At 35.7% G+C, this 17,715-nt stretch overlaps 3 protein-coding genes across 3 annotated transcripts; all 3 read right to left on the reverse strand.

Moving 5' to 3' along the window:
* Positions 1 to 370: 370 nt before the first annotated feature.
* On the reverse strand, positions 371 to 1,984 carry LOC113737676 (disease resistance protein At4g27190-like). Its single transcript, XM_027264869.1, has one exon. It carries the CDS (start codon positions 1,982 to 1,984, stop codon positions 371 to 373), a length of 1,614 nt encoding a protein of 537 aa, XP_027120670.1.
* Positions 1,985 to 2,083: 99 nt separating this feature from the next.
* On the reverse strand, positions 2,084 to 3,115 carry LOC113737677 (probable disease resistance protein At5g43730). Its single transcript, XM_027264870.1, has one exon. It carries the CDS (start codon positions 3,113 to 3,115, stop codon positions 2,084 to 2,086), a length of 1,032 nt encoding a protein of 343 aa, XP_027120671.1.
* Positions 3,116 to 16,109: 12,994 nt separating this feature from the next.
* LOC140038550 (uncharacterized) lies at positions 16,110 to 17,467 on the reverse strand. The gene is made up of 3 exons (XM_072083932.1): positions 17,203 to 17,467; positions 16,439 to 17,046; positions 16,110 to 16,313 (listed from the first exon to the last, which is right to left on the reverse strand). The coding sequence occupies exons 1-3, from the start codon at positions 17,465 to 17,467 to the stop codon at positions 16,110 to 16,112; spliced, it is 1,077 nt and encodes a 358-aa protein (XP_071940033.1).
* Positions 17,468 to 17,715: the final 248 nt, after the last annotated feature.

Consider the following 17,715-nt stretch of genomic DNA (forward strand, 5'->3'; position numbering starts at 1 on the left):
AAATTTACAGTGAAGTTCTACACGTTGTTAATTATGACAAACTTCATTTTATCATGGAAGTCATGATCATATGTAGAAGCGAAGGAGATGGCAAAATCTCTACTTCATTCTTACAAAATGCTTATGAATCATACCAAAAACTAAATATAACATGAAGTAAGAAACTCAAGATTGGTGTCTAAGGTTGTTTATCACATCCTTTGAGCTTGCGAGATGTAAAATTGACAGATCACTTGGAGATCATATATTCTAGCTGAAGAACTTATGCATCTATCAGTTTTAGGACACGATTACTGAGATTAACATACGAAATATGAGAGAAAAAGAGGAAATCATTTCATATTTCCACTGAGGACATCCGAATGGAAAATCAAGGACTATACCTCCTTGATGAGCTTCCTTGGGAGATTGAATCTTCATGGCGCATCCGGTGTTGCTCCAATCTGTCAGACAGGTTTCGCAAGTCAGGAGGCTGATGACTTCCATCCTCCCTTGGTGTGTAATAAACAGAAGGTGCTTCTTCCCAGATGAAATAACACCTCTTCTTTAGCTGCCCTTTAACTTCATCAGGTAACCGACCCCACCAGCGTTCTTGGCATTCAATCTTTCTTAAATGCTTTGCATTGTACATCCCTCTTGACCAAGTATTTAGCTTGGAGCAATCAATGATCTCTATTTTCTGTAAGGAACGCCAATCTAGTGAGTCATTCTTACATATGCTTACCAGAAGTGGAAGATTCACGAGCTCCAGAATCTCCAATTTTGGCAGGAAGCCAGTAAGGTTGGGCAATCCTCCATTGGGCGGCTGTATCTCCCCGGTTTCTATCACCTCTTCAATCCCCAAACAATCTTGAATCTTCAGATGCTTGAGATTCTCCAAATTTTTAACCATTCCAAGTGAAATAAGCTTCTTGAACTTGTGACATTCAAGAACTATTATGCTTGTCAATTTGGAGAAGCTTTGGGTACCGACAGAACCATCCAATATGCAGCACAAACTCTTGAGGTTAACCAGATGTAGCTTCTCAAGGAATGGAAATACAATCCTAGCAGCATCAGAGCCACAGCTGATGATGGAGCTGATCTGATCACAGCCTTCTACTACACAAACTGCCAACGACCTCATACAGTCAATTCCAATGTCTGATAAACTTTTAGTGTCTTGGTTGCCAATCAATTCAAAAGCACTGGACCTTCTGAGAACCTTTTGAATTGCTTCACAACAGACATTTTCACCTGCAGAAAATCTCAGGTGCCGTTCAGCTGGTCCTCTAGAACTATGTAACCCCTTGTTATGGTTTTCCCCATTTGAGCCAACTATGATTCTGAATGCTCTTAAACCGTTATCTTGCCAATATCTCCTGGAGCAACTTTCGTCTATGAAAGTAGTGAGGAATTCTACTTTTGGGAAGTAGATGAAAAGTGTAGTCAGACTTTCTAAGTTTGTTATCTCTTTGGCAACACTTGTGACAATGTCATTCCAGCTTTGTTCTCTAGGATCGACAATGATGGTCAATTCTTCAAGATGACAAAGTAGGCCAATCACATTATGGGGAATAATCCGTCGTGGCTGATTATCCTCTTTGTTATGATCCCCATTAGACCTTGCTATGAGAGGATCGTAAACAAAGGAAACTCTCAGGCACCTCAGGCTTACTAACTGTGCAACTTCAGTTGGCAAGCTCTGCAGGCCTGTGTCTCGGATGTCAAGAATCTCGAGATTGGTAAGTTTTCCAAGATGTTCGGGTAGTGAAACCAAATCCCGGCACTCATTGAGATACAAGGATTTCAGTTCAACTAACTTGGTGATAGATGATGGTAGTGATTCTATTTTGGTGTGATGGAGATCAAGAACTCTGAGCTGCACCATGGAAGCAAAAAAAGAATCATCAATTGTGTCCAGCTCTTCATTTCTCTGGAGCAATAGTGTTGTGGTAGTCGGACACTCAGGGCATTCTGGCAAGGACTTGAATCCGTTGCACATTAGCGAGATCCTTTTCGCGCCTATCCAATGTTCCTTTTCTGGTGGATTAAACAATTTTTCTTCTCCTCTCACAAGTAAGCTGCTGCTACTGCTGCCTTCTTATTGTGGGTAGGTAAATGTCAGTGCAATCTTCCTAAAAGGAGTAGGCATGGTGAGAAAATTTGACCTGGAACACCACTCAAATAGACAAGCTTTTGTAAGTGCTTGCAGGATTTTGTGTCCTCTGTCTCGAAATAGCCTTAATTGTTGGACATTAGTGTCTGCTCCAGGTAGCTCAGTGGCAGAAATAAATTGCTCAGATATCCAACATTCGGTTAAGTAATCCTTGTCAATTTCATAATCTGGTGGAAATAATGCCCCGTAAAGTAAGCACTTCCTGTAATCATTCCCACGTAGATTCTTGTAAGAGAACTCAAAAGCCTTGATGAGTTCCTCAAATTGATCACCAAAGTTCTTCGGAGATTGCAAGTCCGTCAATGTATCATACCAAATGGCCTCCGGCTGATCTTTTAAACTTCTGGCAATAGTTTTGATTGCAAGTGGGAGACCACCTAGTTGTTTGAGTATTTGCTCTTTTATTCCTTTAAAGTGCGGATGATCTGCAATGTCACCCACAGTTTCCTTGAACAATTCCTCTGCATCACCATCAGACAACTTGCTCACTTTGAATACTCTATGAATATCCATTGCAGCACAGTCAGGTTTGTCACGGGATGCAACAATTACCTTTCCCTTGTGCTTGTGATGAATTCCCACTTCATTGAGATCAATATCTCCAGGACATTGATCGAGAAGCAATAAATAGTCAAGTTTCTCCAGGGCCATGGATATTTTGTGTGCAACATGTGCTGTCCTGTCCATGTGTTGAACCTCTAGCTTTAACCTTGCCAAAATATCTGATTGAATGTTCTTGACAGCACCTTCTTTCTGAACTTTCACCCATATAATGGGATTGAGTTTACCCAGTTGGTATGCTTTGTCATTCAGGTGCATTAAGATACGGGTTTTTCCTACTCCTGCCATTCCCCATATGCCAATCCTCCTCACCTCTTCATCATCCAGCCACTTCAGCAGCTCTTCTACCGTCTCAGACATTGATATAGGGATATGATCTCCATCTCCACCAAGCATTATTTCCCCTGGCTCGAATTGACAGCACCTTCTTTCTGAACTTTCACCCATATAATGGGATTGAGTTTACCCAGTTGGTATGCTTTGTCATTCAGGTGCATTAAGATACGGGTTTTTCCTACTCCTGCCATTCCCCATATGCCAATCCTCCTCACCTCTTCATCATCCAGCCACTTCAGCAGCTCTTCTACCGTCTCAGACATTGATATAGGGATATGATCTCCATCTCCACCAAGCATTATTTCCCCTGGCTCGAATTGCTTCTCCCTCAATGCATTCTGCAAGTCAATGTTGTCTCTTAACTCTTTCAGCTCATCCGTTTTCTCCTTTAGATCTTCGCTGAGCTTCATAAGCTTATAGAATGGCCACATCCCGCAAAGGCACTTATGGATATGAAGATATTTGTTTTTCAGTTCTTGGACTTCTCTTTCCCTCTCCTTTACCTGCTCAAGCCAAGTATTGGCTATTTCGGTTGGTTCCATGTCAATACTGTTCCTCGCAATTGCTTCCTCCAATGTTGATTTGGTAGCACCAAGCGATTTCTCTTCGTCTTCGAGCTTATCCAAGTTCTGCTTAATCTTCTTCACTTTATCATATTTGTCTTTCAAACACGTGCTTGCATCTTTAATGGCTTGAACACCAGGCGCTATTACGGCCCCAATAATGTTTGGTAAACAGGACGGCATCCTGAAAAATTAATTGTTAAAGAGAGAATTCAATTTTGAGTTAGGCATGTATAAATTTTAAGTTGAAATAGCACATAATGGATGTCAGAAATTTCTAATGTGCTTATTAAACCTGTCAAATCTTTTATGGAACCAAAATAATCCCATTTAAATAGTTTCAAAATTTTCGAAGCTAATTTCTCTTAAGTTGGAAATTTAGTACACCAAGATAACTCCATCAGAAGAAAGACGTCACTTACAGCTCTGGTTCAACAATTCCTGATGACTAACAATATCACATACAACTCGGAAAAAAAAAAAAAGAAAGAAAGTTTGTTTCGAAGATGCTAATAAGAATGAGAATTCTAATTTCATTGGGTGACTGTATAAATCCAGTTTATTTAACTCTTTTTTTTTTTTTTTTCATTTCTAGCCTACAGTGGAAAGAAAAATATACATGTCCAAAACCCACAATATTGAGCATGTGCCTACAGTTCCACTATCTTTAACTTCCTCTACATGCCAATCGGTCTTTCTAGCAGTGGAAACAAAGGGTTTGGGATAGGTACACAGTTGCGGTTTTGATTAGAGGTGCCAAAATGGGCGATTTGGGCGGATGGGCGATTTGGGCGGGTTTAGGTTGGGTAAAATGGATAATAGGTATAAGTGAGTGAACCCATTTATACCAATTTAATTAGATAGGTATAAATGGGTAAATCAAAAAATAAATTGGGCAACTCAATTACCCATTTATAACCTATTTATTTTAACTTTTTGTAAATTCATTTTTACAAACTAAGTTATCAATTTATATCATCCTTTGCACCCATCATTAGTTTTAAATATTTACTTATAATGCTCAATAAGCCTAATTATTAATTTTTTTTCATCCGTACTCTATGTCGCAAATTTACATACTATTTAATAATTAAACAATAAGAATATAAAAATTTGAACTAAGTACTATAAAAGGTAATATAAAAACTTAATCCAAAAATTTTGAATCTCTAGCATTTTTTTGTGTGTAAATTTAAAATTTCATTTTGGAAAAGTAAGAAAAGAGGATAAAACTTGTCATAAATTGGTAATGTTGAGAAATGAGCAAGCTAACAAACTAAGAGAAAATAAAATGATACGATAAAACCAACAAATAATAATAATAATGAAACAAAAGTAGTTAATATCATGGCAAAATGAAAAATTTGAAAAAAAAAATGGGTGGGGGGAAGAGAAGAGGTTTGGAGGAAAACAATTCTAAATGGGTTAATTGGATTTGATGGGTATACCCATATGTAAAAATTTAAGATACCCATACCCATCTATTCATGGACGGGTACGGGCAAATTTAATTAAATGAGTTTGTTTGACAGCTATAGTTTTGATGTAGTTGTATGAATGTTATATTATTTAATGTAGGCTAATATTACTTTGTTGTACACATAGATTTTGTTCATATACACTAACTTAATATACGAATACAATCACAACTGTGAACATGTTATCAATTTCTGAAAGAATTACAGCAAACGCACCATTTGTATGAAAATTCTGCTCCAATCGCGTAGCTGAACAAGTACTGAATAGAAGGTGGGACCAGCAATGGCACTAAAGAGAATTTTTGGGTGCCAACTATGCCAAATTAAATTGAAAGGGACTTAAATCTGCGCCTGTCCACCTTAAGAAAATAGTTTGATGGATTTGATGATCTAGAGATTCTACACCCTCCACCTTCAGTTCATACGTTCAGTGAACTGATGATCATACCATTAGTGAATTGATGATCTCATAAAACTTGTAACTTTAGTATGTAGAAATTTAGCTTTTCTTGATTTTATGTGTGACATAATTTTAGAAGAAACCAAAAAGGAAGATATGACAGTTTTTACAGGTTAGTGGAAGTATCGGATACGGGACAGGAACGATTGTCAGTGACAACCGTTCCTGAAGGTTCACGGTCACGATGTGGCTTCAAAAATTTGTGTGGCTCAGATTACACCATGTAACTCGATTTTCACGCCATGTGTGGGGCTCACAAAAAAGTGTTGTAAAATTACTTTGTGTTTAAAGTAAGTTACATCGTGTGCAATGAAAGTTACGCGCTCTGAAAAATGAATACAACCGGCACAAACGGTTGCACCCCGTATCCGTAAGTATCCGAACTTTCTGTTTCTTCACTCGCGATGTAATAACACTAATGTGTACGGACAACTTGACGACAACTAGTAATATGACAAAAGTCATTCAAGAAAGAAAACAAACATTCCTATGGAACCAAGTTATTGACTTTGAGGGCTAGCAATGATTAAGGTTTCTCAGAACAGGGAAAAAAAAGAATATTAGCAAATTTGGTCAACATGACGAACAAAAGAATTCGAGTACTACAACTCATCTTCTATGTCTTGAACAAACTAAAATGCTTGAGGATTATGCATACCATACAAGAAGTTATGATCAAAGCAGCAGTAATCAATCAAGGGGACAAAGTGATTATATAGACCACTTTCAAGTAGAAGCAACAGGGAGCAGAATTTCATGGCTCTATTTGATGACAAAGAGATTTGCATGAAGCAGTTGTAATAACCAAAATGCAAAAGAAAACACCAGCTTTGAGGGTTCAAAGATCGAATGCACCTTGACTGCGAGCGGAGAGACAGTTCTGATGATCGGATGGAGAAAAATGGATTTTTCTGTTCCGCCCTTGGAGGATTTCTTCTAGGAAAGGAGAAGAGAGCAAGAGAGAGACTTTGAATTAGTAAAAGTCGTCTTCAATTATTGTGCCAACTCTTCGAGAGAATAAGATTGGTATTAGAATTCTAGGCTTTAATTTCATCTTTGGTAAAACTAGAGTCAGTAGGTGGATTCTTACAGGATTTTATGTTTAAAAAGAGCGAGTTATCGAGATTTCTGTGTTATTATTGGATGGTTATTTAGATCAAAGAGACGATTGCAAAGTTGTTCCCTCTCCGATGACCTGTGCGCCTAAGTAGTCTCCAAAATTTTGGCCTTCACAAATGTGGTTCCCAATGTTTCGAGTTTTGGACAAATTTTGGAAATTAATAAAATAATTTTTTTCAGAATGACTAACATCAAAATTAAATCAACGTTAGTAAAAAAATTTTGACTTTGTATTTTATTTCTTTAATGTTCAGTGTTTCGATCAATATAGTCCATTAAATTTCAAATAATGATATTGAAAGTTTTAAAATGAAATGAGATGTGAAGAAGATTGAATTGAGTCACATGTTAAACTAAGAATTCTAATAATGAAAAATTAAAACGAGCATTAAATATCTTTTCCTTATATTTTTCCCGTCATATGCACTGGTGTTTGTGTGAAATTTTTGTGGGTCAAGAAAAATAAATACATTTGGATTGTATTGAATGGATAATACTAAATTAATAATTAAATATAAAGATGGTTAAATTACTACTTTGTATCATCTTTTATTTTCTATTTTTTTCCCCTTGAACAAGTATTTTTATTCCTGTTGTTATTTAAGATGATAACAATAGTTATTTAAATCCCTAAACGTTTTGCTTCAAATATAACACGAAAGCTTTTTATTATTAGAATTCCTGGTTGTGTATTTTCAAAAGAAAAAATCGTTCAAAACGTCCCTCACATTTTACGAAATCACTTTTGTCGTCCTTCACTTTTAAAAGTGTAATTTTACATCCCTTATAAATTCACATTGATCAAATTTGGTCCCTAACCTAGGTTTCCGACCAGTTTTTCCGGAATTCACCATGTGTTTTGCATGTGATCGTTTTTTAGAGGCAAAATTGTCAAATCAAATTTTACATAATCCAATTCATAGTCTCTCACATTTCATAAAATGAATTGTGTTGTCCCTTACATTTTACAAAATAAATTTTTTCATCCCTCACATTTCACAAAAATGAATTTTTTTCATCCCTCATTGACTATGTGTATAAATAGCATTTTGGGATAATTTCAGATACCTCCCCTGAGGTTTCTGACAGTCTCACTCTCCTCCCTTGTGGTTTCAAAAATATCACAAACCTCCCCTGTCAGAATTTAGGTCCCATTTCTTACATCATCATGGCCAAAAAGACTTAAATACCCTCACAAGTCAGCTAATATTTCGTGATTATCAGGACAAATACATTCCAACTCACGTAATTATTTTTTTCTGTGCTATATCTAATCTCCCTTATATATATATATATATATATATATATATATATATATATATATATATATATATATATTGTTAAATAACTAACACCTAACATGATATATATTTTTTTAACACCTAGCAATTCCAAATTTATGCGTACCATTACACTACTTTTAATAGATATACATGGTCAAGTAACTAACATCTAACGTAATATATATATTTGTAAACTGATTATACCTCATAAATCACCCCGTGTAAGGTATTTATAAGCAAATTAGTATTAGTCATATAGATAAAATTACATACCCACTGCAGCTTGTAAGGAGATGCATAAGTGGGTCAAAGTACCAATAACCATTCCAAATGTATACATACCATTGCACTAAGCATATTGTTGCGATGACTAATTGCAATATGCATGTGAACAAATAACTGTATGTTCAACAATTTCTATGCATCGTACTTGGTCGATAACACGGTGTACATTATTTCAATCAGATTGTACATTCACTAAGTATTTATATACATGCTACTTATTGAAGTAAACTATCTCTTCACTAAATATTTAATGCACTCTCATAAGCACTAATAGTTGATTTAATACCCCTTTTTTCTAATTTATTTTTTATTTTTATTAGTTTTCATTATTTCACTAATATAACTTGTACACTTACCTCATGGGCATTTATGGAAACAAAATTCCCTCTCTTTCCTGAAAACACTTTTTTATGTTCACTTTTGACATCATGGGCTGATTTTGTTACAAAATTCTAAACCTCAAGGGAGATTTGTGATATTTTTGAAACCACAGGGGAGGAGAGTGAGACTGTCAGAAACCTCAGGAGAGGTTTCTGAAATTATCCCTAGCATTTTTTTAAACCCATATATATATATATATATATATATATATATCTATTTGATTTCACCTGAACAGTACGAATAGCATGTAATATATTTGTGGTTGATTTCACCTAATTAAATAGGCTAATTATAGTTATACACATGCTATTCAATAGATATATATATATGGGTTTAAAACTAACGATTTTGTTTTAAACCCATGTATATATCTATTTGATTTCACCATATGAACCTATTTAATATTTGTGGCCTTTTCTCTGTTAGTAATAATTCAGTTATTGAGTTGTACAAAAAGGTCATCTAATTAATGGGTTCTAATTCAAATTCTATAATCATGCTAACAAATTGTAGTTTAAATCTGAAGTTTGTAGTCACCACCTTTAAGACTAACTGTTGTATTACTTCTATCCAAATTTAATTCGATATAAACACTTGATGATATTTAGGATTAATGTATTTTTTGTATTCACTTTCCGAGTAAAAAGAAATGAACATGAGTGAAAAACTAATAATTTTTTTTAAACCTATGTATATATCTATTTGATTTCACCTGAACAATACAAATAGCATATAATATATCTCTATTTGATTCGCTAGAACAGGCAAAATCAAATAGAAATATATTACATGCCATTCATACTATTTCGGTGAAATCAAATAGATATATACATGGGTTTAAAAAAAACTATTCATACATATGATCAACGAGGGATAAAAATATTCATTTTGTAAAATGTGAGGAATGCAAAAATTCATTTTGTGAAATGTGAGAAATGAAAAAATTCATTTTATGAAATGTGAGGGACTACGGATCGAATTATGTAAATTTTGATTTGACAATTTTATCTTTCAAAAATGATCACGTGCAAGAGATGCAGTGGATTCCGAGAAAAAACTAGTCAAAAACTTAGGTAGGGACTAAATTTGACAAATTTGCATTTGTAAGGGATTTAAAATTACACTTTTAAAAGTGATTGATGAAAAAAGTCATTTTGCAAAATGTGAGGGATGTTTTGAACGATTTTTCCTTTCAAAATATATACTTTTCGTTGTATTAAAAAGAAAGATCGGAAGAATATGAAATCAAACAAATAGTTTGATTATTTTCGTTTCGAGTATAATCTAAATGAAAGAAATTAGCATTAACAAGAAAAGAAAGGAGTCAACAGTTCCCGTTATTAGCATTAGTTAGGGCAAATTATCCGTTTGGCCTTTGAACTTTTAGTTTGGGTAAAATTAAGCCCTCGAACTATTTGTAGTCAATTTTCAGCTCTTGAACTTGTAAAATTGGGAACCCGTAGCCCTTTTGGCCAATTTATTCGGTTTTGCAACCGGAAAAGCCAAATCACACGAATTTGCAGCATCACCACAGTACATTCACCCCCATTTGCACCATCCCAGCAAAGACTCCACCACTTTTTTTCTCTTTAAGCATCATTATTACAGCAACCAACCAACTCACCACAAGTACCTTTGTAAGAAACTTATTCAACCATTTCTACTACCGTAGATGCTTCTCTGTTTCTCTTAATTTTGCCTTCAACTTAGCAGCTTTTGCCTCGGATCTTGATGTTGCAGCTTCAAATTCCTTTTTTTGTTTTTGTGTTGTATTGATCCTCCTTAAAAGGCTCCGTATCAACTCAATAGAATGGCGACACATCTCCTCGTCAATCCAATCCCAATACCCATAACCATCAACTAATTGTGAGCAAACAACGTACCTTCTCCTTGGGTTTCTATCAATCCACGAAATAATCATCTTTGTGACTTTACCGCAGGGACAAATAGGAAGCAGAGAGCTACGAAATTTGCGCATTTTTGCTTGTTTCGTGGCACACTTCTCTTCCTTCCCTCTGCATTTCGTTTGTTGAGATCTATTAGCGATTTGGGTTGGGGAAAGGGAAGAAGATGGAGTTGTTCACTTTTTGCTTATTTTTATGTGGACAAAAAGGCCCTTCTTTAAAGCATATTGCCATTCGTGTGATTTGCTTTCTGGTTGTAAAATTGGATAAACTAGCTAAAAGGGTCATGGGTTCCAAATTTTACAAGTTTGAGGGCTAAAAGTTAACTACAAATAGTTAGAGGGTTTAATTTTACCTAAACTAAAAGTTCAAGGGCCAAATAGATAATTTGCCATGTTAGTTATTATCACGTGAATGAATGTGTTAAGCTATACTCTGCGAGTTTGATTAGTTATGTAATCATCGTATCATGATGAGTCAATTACTAAAAACGAATGGTCATAAACTGACAAAATTAATAGTTACAAAATATAAAGAATGAGCTAGAGAGATTATTCGAAGTCTCTAAATATTTAGGGAGGAGAAAGAAGCGACATGACAAAATGAAGGAGAACACATACTTGCACACATAAATAAATGAATATATATATATATATAAATGTATATGTATATGATTGTACGTGTGCGCACACACACACATAAATACATACATATATATATATGTACATATGCACATATATATACATATGTATGTATGTATGTATGTATGTGGATGTGTGCGTGTATATATATACATATATGTATATATGTATATATTTGTACGTGTGATATATATATATGTACATTTTGAGAAACTTGAAGTACAAAAACTTGTATATGTTTGTACGTGCGCGCATACGCACACACACATATATATATGTACATACGCACATATATATATATATACATATGTATGTATACACACACATATATGTATGTATGTATGTGGACGTGTGTGTGTATATATATACATACATATATTTATATATACATATATATATGTATATGTATATGTTTGTACGTGTGCACACACGCACACAAATAAACATATGTATGTATACACACACATGTATGTATGTATGTATGTGGATGTGTGTGTATATATATATGCATACATATATTTATATATACATATATACATACACACACACACACACATATATATGTATGTATGTATGTATATATGCTTGGACCATGTTCAAGACCTGAGCCGCCATATTGTGGGACCTTTCTACCAAAATATTAGAATTGCTTAATTCCATAGGGAATTTCACCAATTTGGTCCCTAAACATTTTCACTTAAATCAATTTCGCCCTTCATTAAATATTTTATCTAATTTAGTCCCTGAACTAGTTTTTTACTTTCAATGTAGGACTTTTTACTACATTTTACTCAATTTGCGTGGACCAAAGGGGTATAATTGTCATACTAGATTAATCTCCTGCAATTATCCACTGAAACGGAATAGATATCATTACAAAAAGGAACGAGCATCTGGTTTGAAGACATTAGGGCTCATTTTTAGTTGCCCAATTGTATCTGCAAAGGAGCACATGTAAGATGCATCAAGGGAAAAAGTATTTCAATGGAGCATCAAGTTCATGCAGCTTCCAACACTCAAATCATAAGGATAAGGAAAGTGAAAATTTATCAGGGGTGAAAAGAGAGAAGGTAGGTCAGTACAATGGATTTGAGAGCGTGTTTTGTGATTGTAATGAACCATGTCGAATTGCTACTTCGTGGACATTGTCAAATCCAGGAAGAAGATTCCACGGCTACAAGAATTATAAGGTATTTTTTCTATTTTGTTAATATATTTCAGGGGAATTAATTTTTTAATTTTGGTAGTATAATCGGATATGGGTATTTAGTAGTAATTTGTGCTTTAGATTAACTTGCAATAATAGGTAATCTAATTGGGGTATTGATATTGATTATAGTCACCGAAGGCTTGCAAGTACTTTTTGTGGTATGATCCACCAATGCCGGAGATGACAAAAAATACAATGGCAAAACTTTTGAAGGAACTAAGGAAAGCTGAACAAGAGAACCAGTTCATGAAGATTGAACTTGCAAGGTTGAAAGAAGAGAAGAAAATGATGAAGGCTGAAATTTGAAAGTTAAGAGATAAGAGCAAGTTGCTAGTTTTTGTTGCTGTTTGTTGTGGTTGCTTGTTAATTGTTGTGCTTGTTGGCAACGAGAAAAGAGGACATGCTAAACAAGACTTGGGGCTCCAAATGTTAGTTTAGATGAATTAGAGAAATGCATGTAGTTGCTGTTAGCCTTTTGTTGACGAAGTTGTAAGGTGGCTATGGTTGGCCTTAATTTTGTTTGACTATGATTTGGTTGTAAGGCTGTGTAAGCATTTGATGAAGCATTTGTGTAAGTAATATATGTAATGGATGGACAATTTTTATATATGGACATGTTGATAGGCCTTCCTGAATGAGATTAAAAATTAGATTTAGCCCATTGTAATCTGTTTTGTTGGAAGCTGTCTTCTGTTGATGAAATACAGAATTAGCAAATTTTGTTGGAACCTGTAGTTGATCCGCAGTTTTATTCGCTTTCTCAAGTGTCCTTATTTGATGTAGGCTAGTGAGGGAATTGCAGAACCTCACTCCAAATCTGTTTGTTCCCACTCTAGATAAGACTGATCAAACTAAATGGCTAGCTGGTTCTTGCTACATTTCACATCGGCTTTGAGACCTGCTGGAGCTAAGGTTGAATGATGCAAATTTGTGTGGGATAAAGATAGCATTCCTTGGTTCTCCTTCATTCTTTGGTTGCTTTGCCACAAACATTTAGCAACCCCAAATACATCAAGAAAATTGGTTCTGGCTATAACTGTATATCAAGCTTGGAAGGCCAGATATGAAGTCATTTACAAGCATCTCTCTGCTACTGCTAAAGCTAATTGGGATATCATCGTGGAATAGTGTTTCACTCATAATTGTTTTGATAGGTGTATCATGTTGCTGATTATGTTTCATTGTTCATAGTATGGAATATATAGATATGTTTAGTGAGCTATTGATGTAACTGAGCTAACTGCTCCATGTATAAGCTTTACAACCTGATTAATAAAACTTGCAAAATTAATAAAAACTACTATTTTGCTCCCATTCTCAAAAAATTTTTTGCAGTGACCTCTCAGGATCTTCAGTTTTCCTTGTACACCGAAAGCAGAGGAAGACACAAGCGTGTTAGCCAAACAAGAATCTCTAGGTTATCCCTTCAATTAATTACTTGAGCAAAATGCATCAAAATTATCATTACTCCACGAAATTTTACATCAAATGGTTGGAAAGTCTTAGGATCTTTGAGAATTCAAGTACAAAATCAGGTTGAGTATGGAGTCTTTAAAAGTTTAGATTTCTGTTAATCATGTGCCAGGTATGTACACAACATTTTGAAAAAGCTAGATAGAGTTAGTTATACCAAACAAGAAGGCAGACAAAAGGAAACCTACATAACCACGAGAAAGTCATGACTCCATCTCTCGTACCTGTGCTACTAAACTCTGAAATGTCTATACCATCCGGAGTTAGGTAAGGATAGACATGCTAATTCTGCAATTTTAATCTCATTCTGGATGGTAAGAATAGCCATTCAGGTAGCTAATGGTGTCTTAAAAAATTTGGCAAGATTTCGCCTTAAAATTTGACACTTTCTAAACACAACCAACCCATGTAACACCTGATGATTATGCAACCAACAAAAGATATTAGGAATTTCATATAACCAGTGAATGCCAATTGTCCAAAAGAGATCAATGCCAAGCTCATGTCTAGGCAATGAGATACATGGCAAGATAACATCGGCAGACTTTTACAAAACAAAACAACACAATGATATTTTCTGTTCTCTTTCCCCCACAAGATCAGTACGCTATAATTACAATTGTAAGATCTATATTAGGGAGACTTCATGCCCTAAACATGTGCAACAAAAAATTAAGCAGTCAGGGGGGTTCACATCTATTAATCATCCCTCCAGTATTGCTATGTCAGCTTCATCATCATCTTCATCTAACACCCTATGTGTCTACATAAATCACATACATGCGTTAGGGAATAGAGTAGACAACGAATTTCCAATTTTGCTTAACAATTATACACACAAACTGACCGTTTGTTTTCTCCTGGCCTTTTTCCGTTTTGAAGCAGGAAATGGACCATAAACTGACATAGCAGCCCGTCTTTTTCTCTAAGATCGAGCCTGAAAGGAATCACAAGTTTGCCTATTATGTCCAGTTTTCTTGCAAACTGAACACTTCATCACATTTTCCGGCAAATCAGTAGAAATAGCTTAGGGAGCCGAAAGCTGGAACTCTATCACTTTAGCATCTTCAGTACCAGCTTTTGTAATTCTACCTGGGACTAGAAAAGCCTACAATTAATTGAGCAAAAGAACATACAGCCATTAAAAGAACTGTAGTCAGAAAAATTTAGAAAAACATAGAAACACAGCAAACCATTATTTGATAAAGATACGGTAGCAGCTTTTTGTTGGTCTCTTCCACTTTCCCCATCATTGAAGGCTTGATATACATCTGTTAAACAAAAAAGTATCAATTTATGTTAGTTTTGAATTAATCATAAACAAAAAAAATTAATTCAACAAGCAATCTTGAGTACCAGCTGTGATAGTTGATCCATGGTCTTCATTCACTTCAGGCCTCTCAGTTGTCTTACTTAGTTGTGGACAAGTCCTCTTGTTATGGCCTTTCTCCTTGCAGAAGCTGCATTTATTGGAGTTAGACGATGGTGGCCTACCACAGCATGAACCGGGCAGCTCATTCACAGGAATGATCAATGGGTATTTTCTAATAGTATGACCTTCTAAATGGTAGTTTGAACACTTTATTTTCACAAGTCCTCTTCTAGGCAGTTTTATTACACCTACGGAATTGGCCCTTGGCTCATCAAGCTCTCTTCTCCGTGCTTTTCTTGGCCTACTAGGGAGCTTTAACTTTGTTGGAGGTAGCACCGGCTGTTTTTTGGACTGGACCCAAGCATTCAGACCACTCATTGGAGCTATGGCTGGTTCATATGCTTTCAAGTAATTCTCTCTTGAGTAATACTGATGAACCATCGATTTGGGAGTTACACCAGTCAATGAAATACAACATATGGCATGGCAACAAGGCCAGCCAGTCAGGTCCCATCTTCGACACGTACATGTTTGTTTTTTGAGATCAACCACATACTTTCCGCCATACGCATGTGTCACTTCAAACTGGTCCTCCTTGGACCATCTTGCAATGTTTGAAGCAGCTTCTGTTTTTGCCTTCTCAAGTTTTTTCTGAATTTTGGGACATATCTTGTCATTTCTCTTCTTCATCCATTCTCTCTTGGTTCTCAGCCTTTTCATTAGATAAATTTTGAGTGTCTCAAGCATTCCCAAAATTGGTTTTTCCCTAGCTTCCATAATGACTGAATTAAAACTCTCGAACAAATTGTTGAGTAGAATATCGCACTTTGGTGTGGTCCGAAAGTGCGATCTTGACCAATGACAAGGTGATGTGTTTTCAATTAGCTATTTCCATGCTTTTCCATCATATTCCTTCAAACTCTCCATCTGATTTTCAAACCGTGTCATGTAGGATGACTGAGCACAAGTCCAAAATCTCTCCTTCAATGCCAAACCCGAGTGCAACTTCTTGAAGTTGTTGTGGAGGTGCCTGACATAGTGTCTATGCTCAATTTCTGAAAGCACTTCATGAATTGCAGTCCCTAAACCCTGTTATAAGATTACATATGAAATTAAGTATTAAATTTCAATAAGAATTAATTATTAAATTTCAGCAAGAATTAAGTATTAAATTTCAGTAAAAATAAAAATTAATTAATTCAGCAAGAGAGTACCTTTTGTCTATCACTAATAAGTGTCCACTTTCTTTGGCCATAAATTTTCAAGTCGCACTTCAAAAATTCGACGAACCACTTCCAATACATCTTGTTTTCAGCCTCTACTACTGCATAAGCAATGGGATACAGGCAATCATTTGGATCAATCCCAACAGCTGTCAATAGCACTCCGGGGTGTGGATCTCGTAAATGGCAGCCATTCACTCCAATGACGGGCCTACATGCAGACTTATATCCTCTTTTTAGTGCCTCAAAGCAGACATACAGCCTTTGGAATCTCTCTCTCCCAATGTCTTCATCTAACTCTGTCTCCGTGTACACAGTGGAACCCGGATTACATTTTAGCAGCTCGTCGCAATAATCCCAAAGCCGTTGATACTGTTCTTTATAGCTCCCATGGATTATGATCTTTGCTTTCATGAATGTCTTGTAGACTTGTGCTATAGTGATGTGAACATTAAGTTCCGAATGCACCTTCTCCCTGAATTCCTCAACAGTGATTCTCTTATTCAACCTTAAAAATTCTGTATATTTTTTAGCTAGAAAATCTGAGGTAGCTCTCTTGTGGTAGAATGTCCGGCCACAAGTGTGCTCAGTCCCATAGTCTTCATCACAAGAGAGTCATCACCGGTTCAACCATAGAGGCAAACAGCATCCATTGACAATTTTCTGCCTTGTATTTAACTCTCATCCGTGTAGCATCTTGTTTTACCCGTTGGATATCCTTGCCCCACTTGACTGTGTAGTTATCCACACCTAACTTGAACAATTGTTTATTATCAAAACCTGTCCAACATGAAATTTAGGATTTTCCATATCCACATCAGGCTTAAACCTCACAAGACTCGGGTTCTTAGCCTTTTTCTTCTTTTTGCTGTCTTCATCCGAGGAGGACTCACAACTTTTCAACTCATCTGAGGCAAGCGAATCAGATTCCTTGTGGACTGGAATCTGATCTAAGTGCAAGTCCTTCAAAGAATGATCTTTGGCTCTATCTTTTTTCTTCTCAGCTGCATGCATAGACATTTTCCGTTTCTTACACTCCTTGCCCCTACTTTTTGCTCCACCATCAGGTTATATCTTTCTAATTCGACAACCTAACTCTTGCTCAGGTGTAACAACGCAACTCTGAAATATAACATCTTCTTCATCATGGCTAAAATCATAATCGCTATCATGGAAGCTTTCAACTCTGGATGAATCCGAATGGACAGCATCATCATCACCATCATCATTACCATCATTTCCTCCATGTTCAGCAGGCTCTGTTTTTT

The sequence above is a fragment of the Coffea arabica genome, chromosome 3e, assembly GCF_036785885.1.
Source record: "Coffea arabica cultivar ET-39 chromosome 3e, Coffea Arabica ET-39 HiFi, whole genome shotgun sequence".
NCBI lineage: Eukaryota > Viridiplantae > Streptophyta > Magnoliopsida > Gentianales > Rubiaceae > Coffea > Coffea arabica.

What these genes read in the sequence shown, in the direction of transcription:
- LOC140038550 (XM_072083932.1), bottom strand. Translation starts at nt 17,467, where the DNA reads ATGTCTATGCATGCAGCTGAGAAGAAAAAAGATAGAGCCAAAGATCAT. An exon ending in GATAATAAACAATTGTTCAA is followed by an intron (nt 17,047 to 17,202) that starts GTTAGGTGTGGA and finishes CTTGTGATGAAG; the next exon opens with ACTATGGGACTGAGCACACT. An exon ending in TTATTAGTGATAGACAAAAG is followed by an intron (nt 16,314 to 16,438) that starts GTACTCTCTTGC and finishes ATCTTATAACAG; the next exon opens with GGTTTAGGGACTGCAATTCA.
- LOC113737676 (XM_027264869.1), bottom strand. Translation starts at nt 1,984, where the DNA reads ATGTGCAACGGATTCAAGTCCTTGCCAGAATGCCCTGAGTGTCCGACT.
- LOC113737677 (XM_027264870.1), bottom strand. Translation starts at nt 3,115, where the DNA reads ATGCTTGGTGGAGATGGAGATCATATCCCTATATCAATGTCTGAGACG.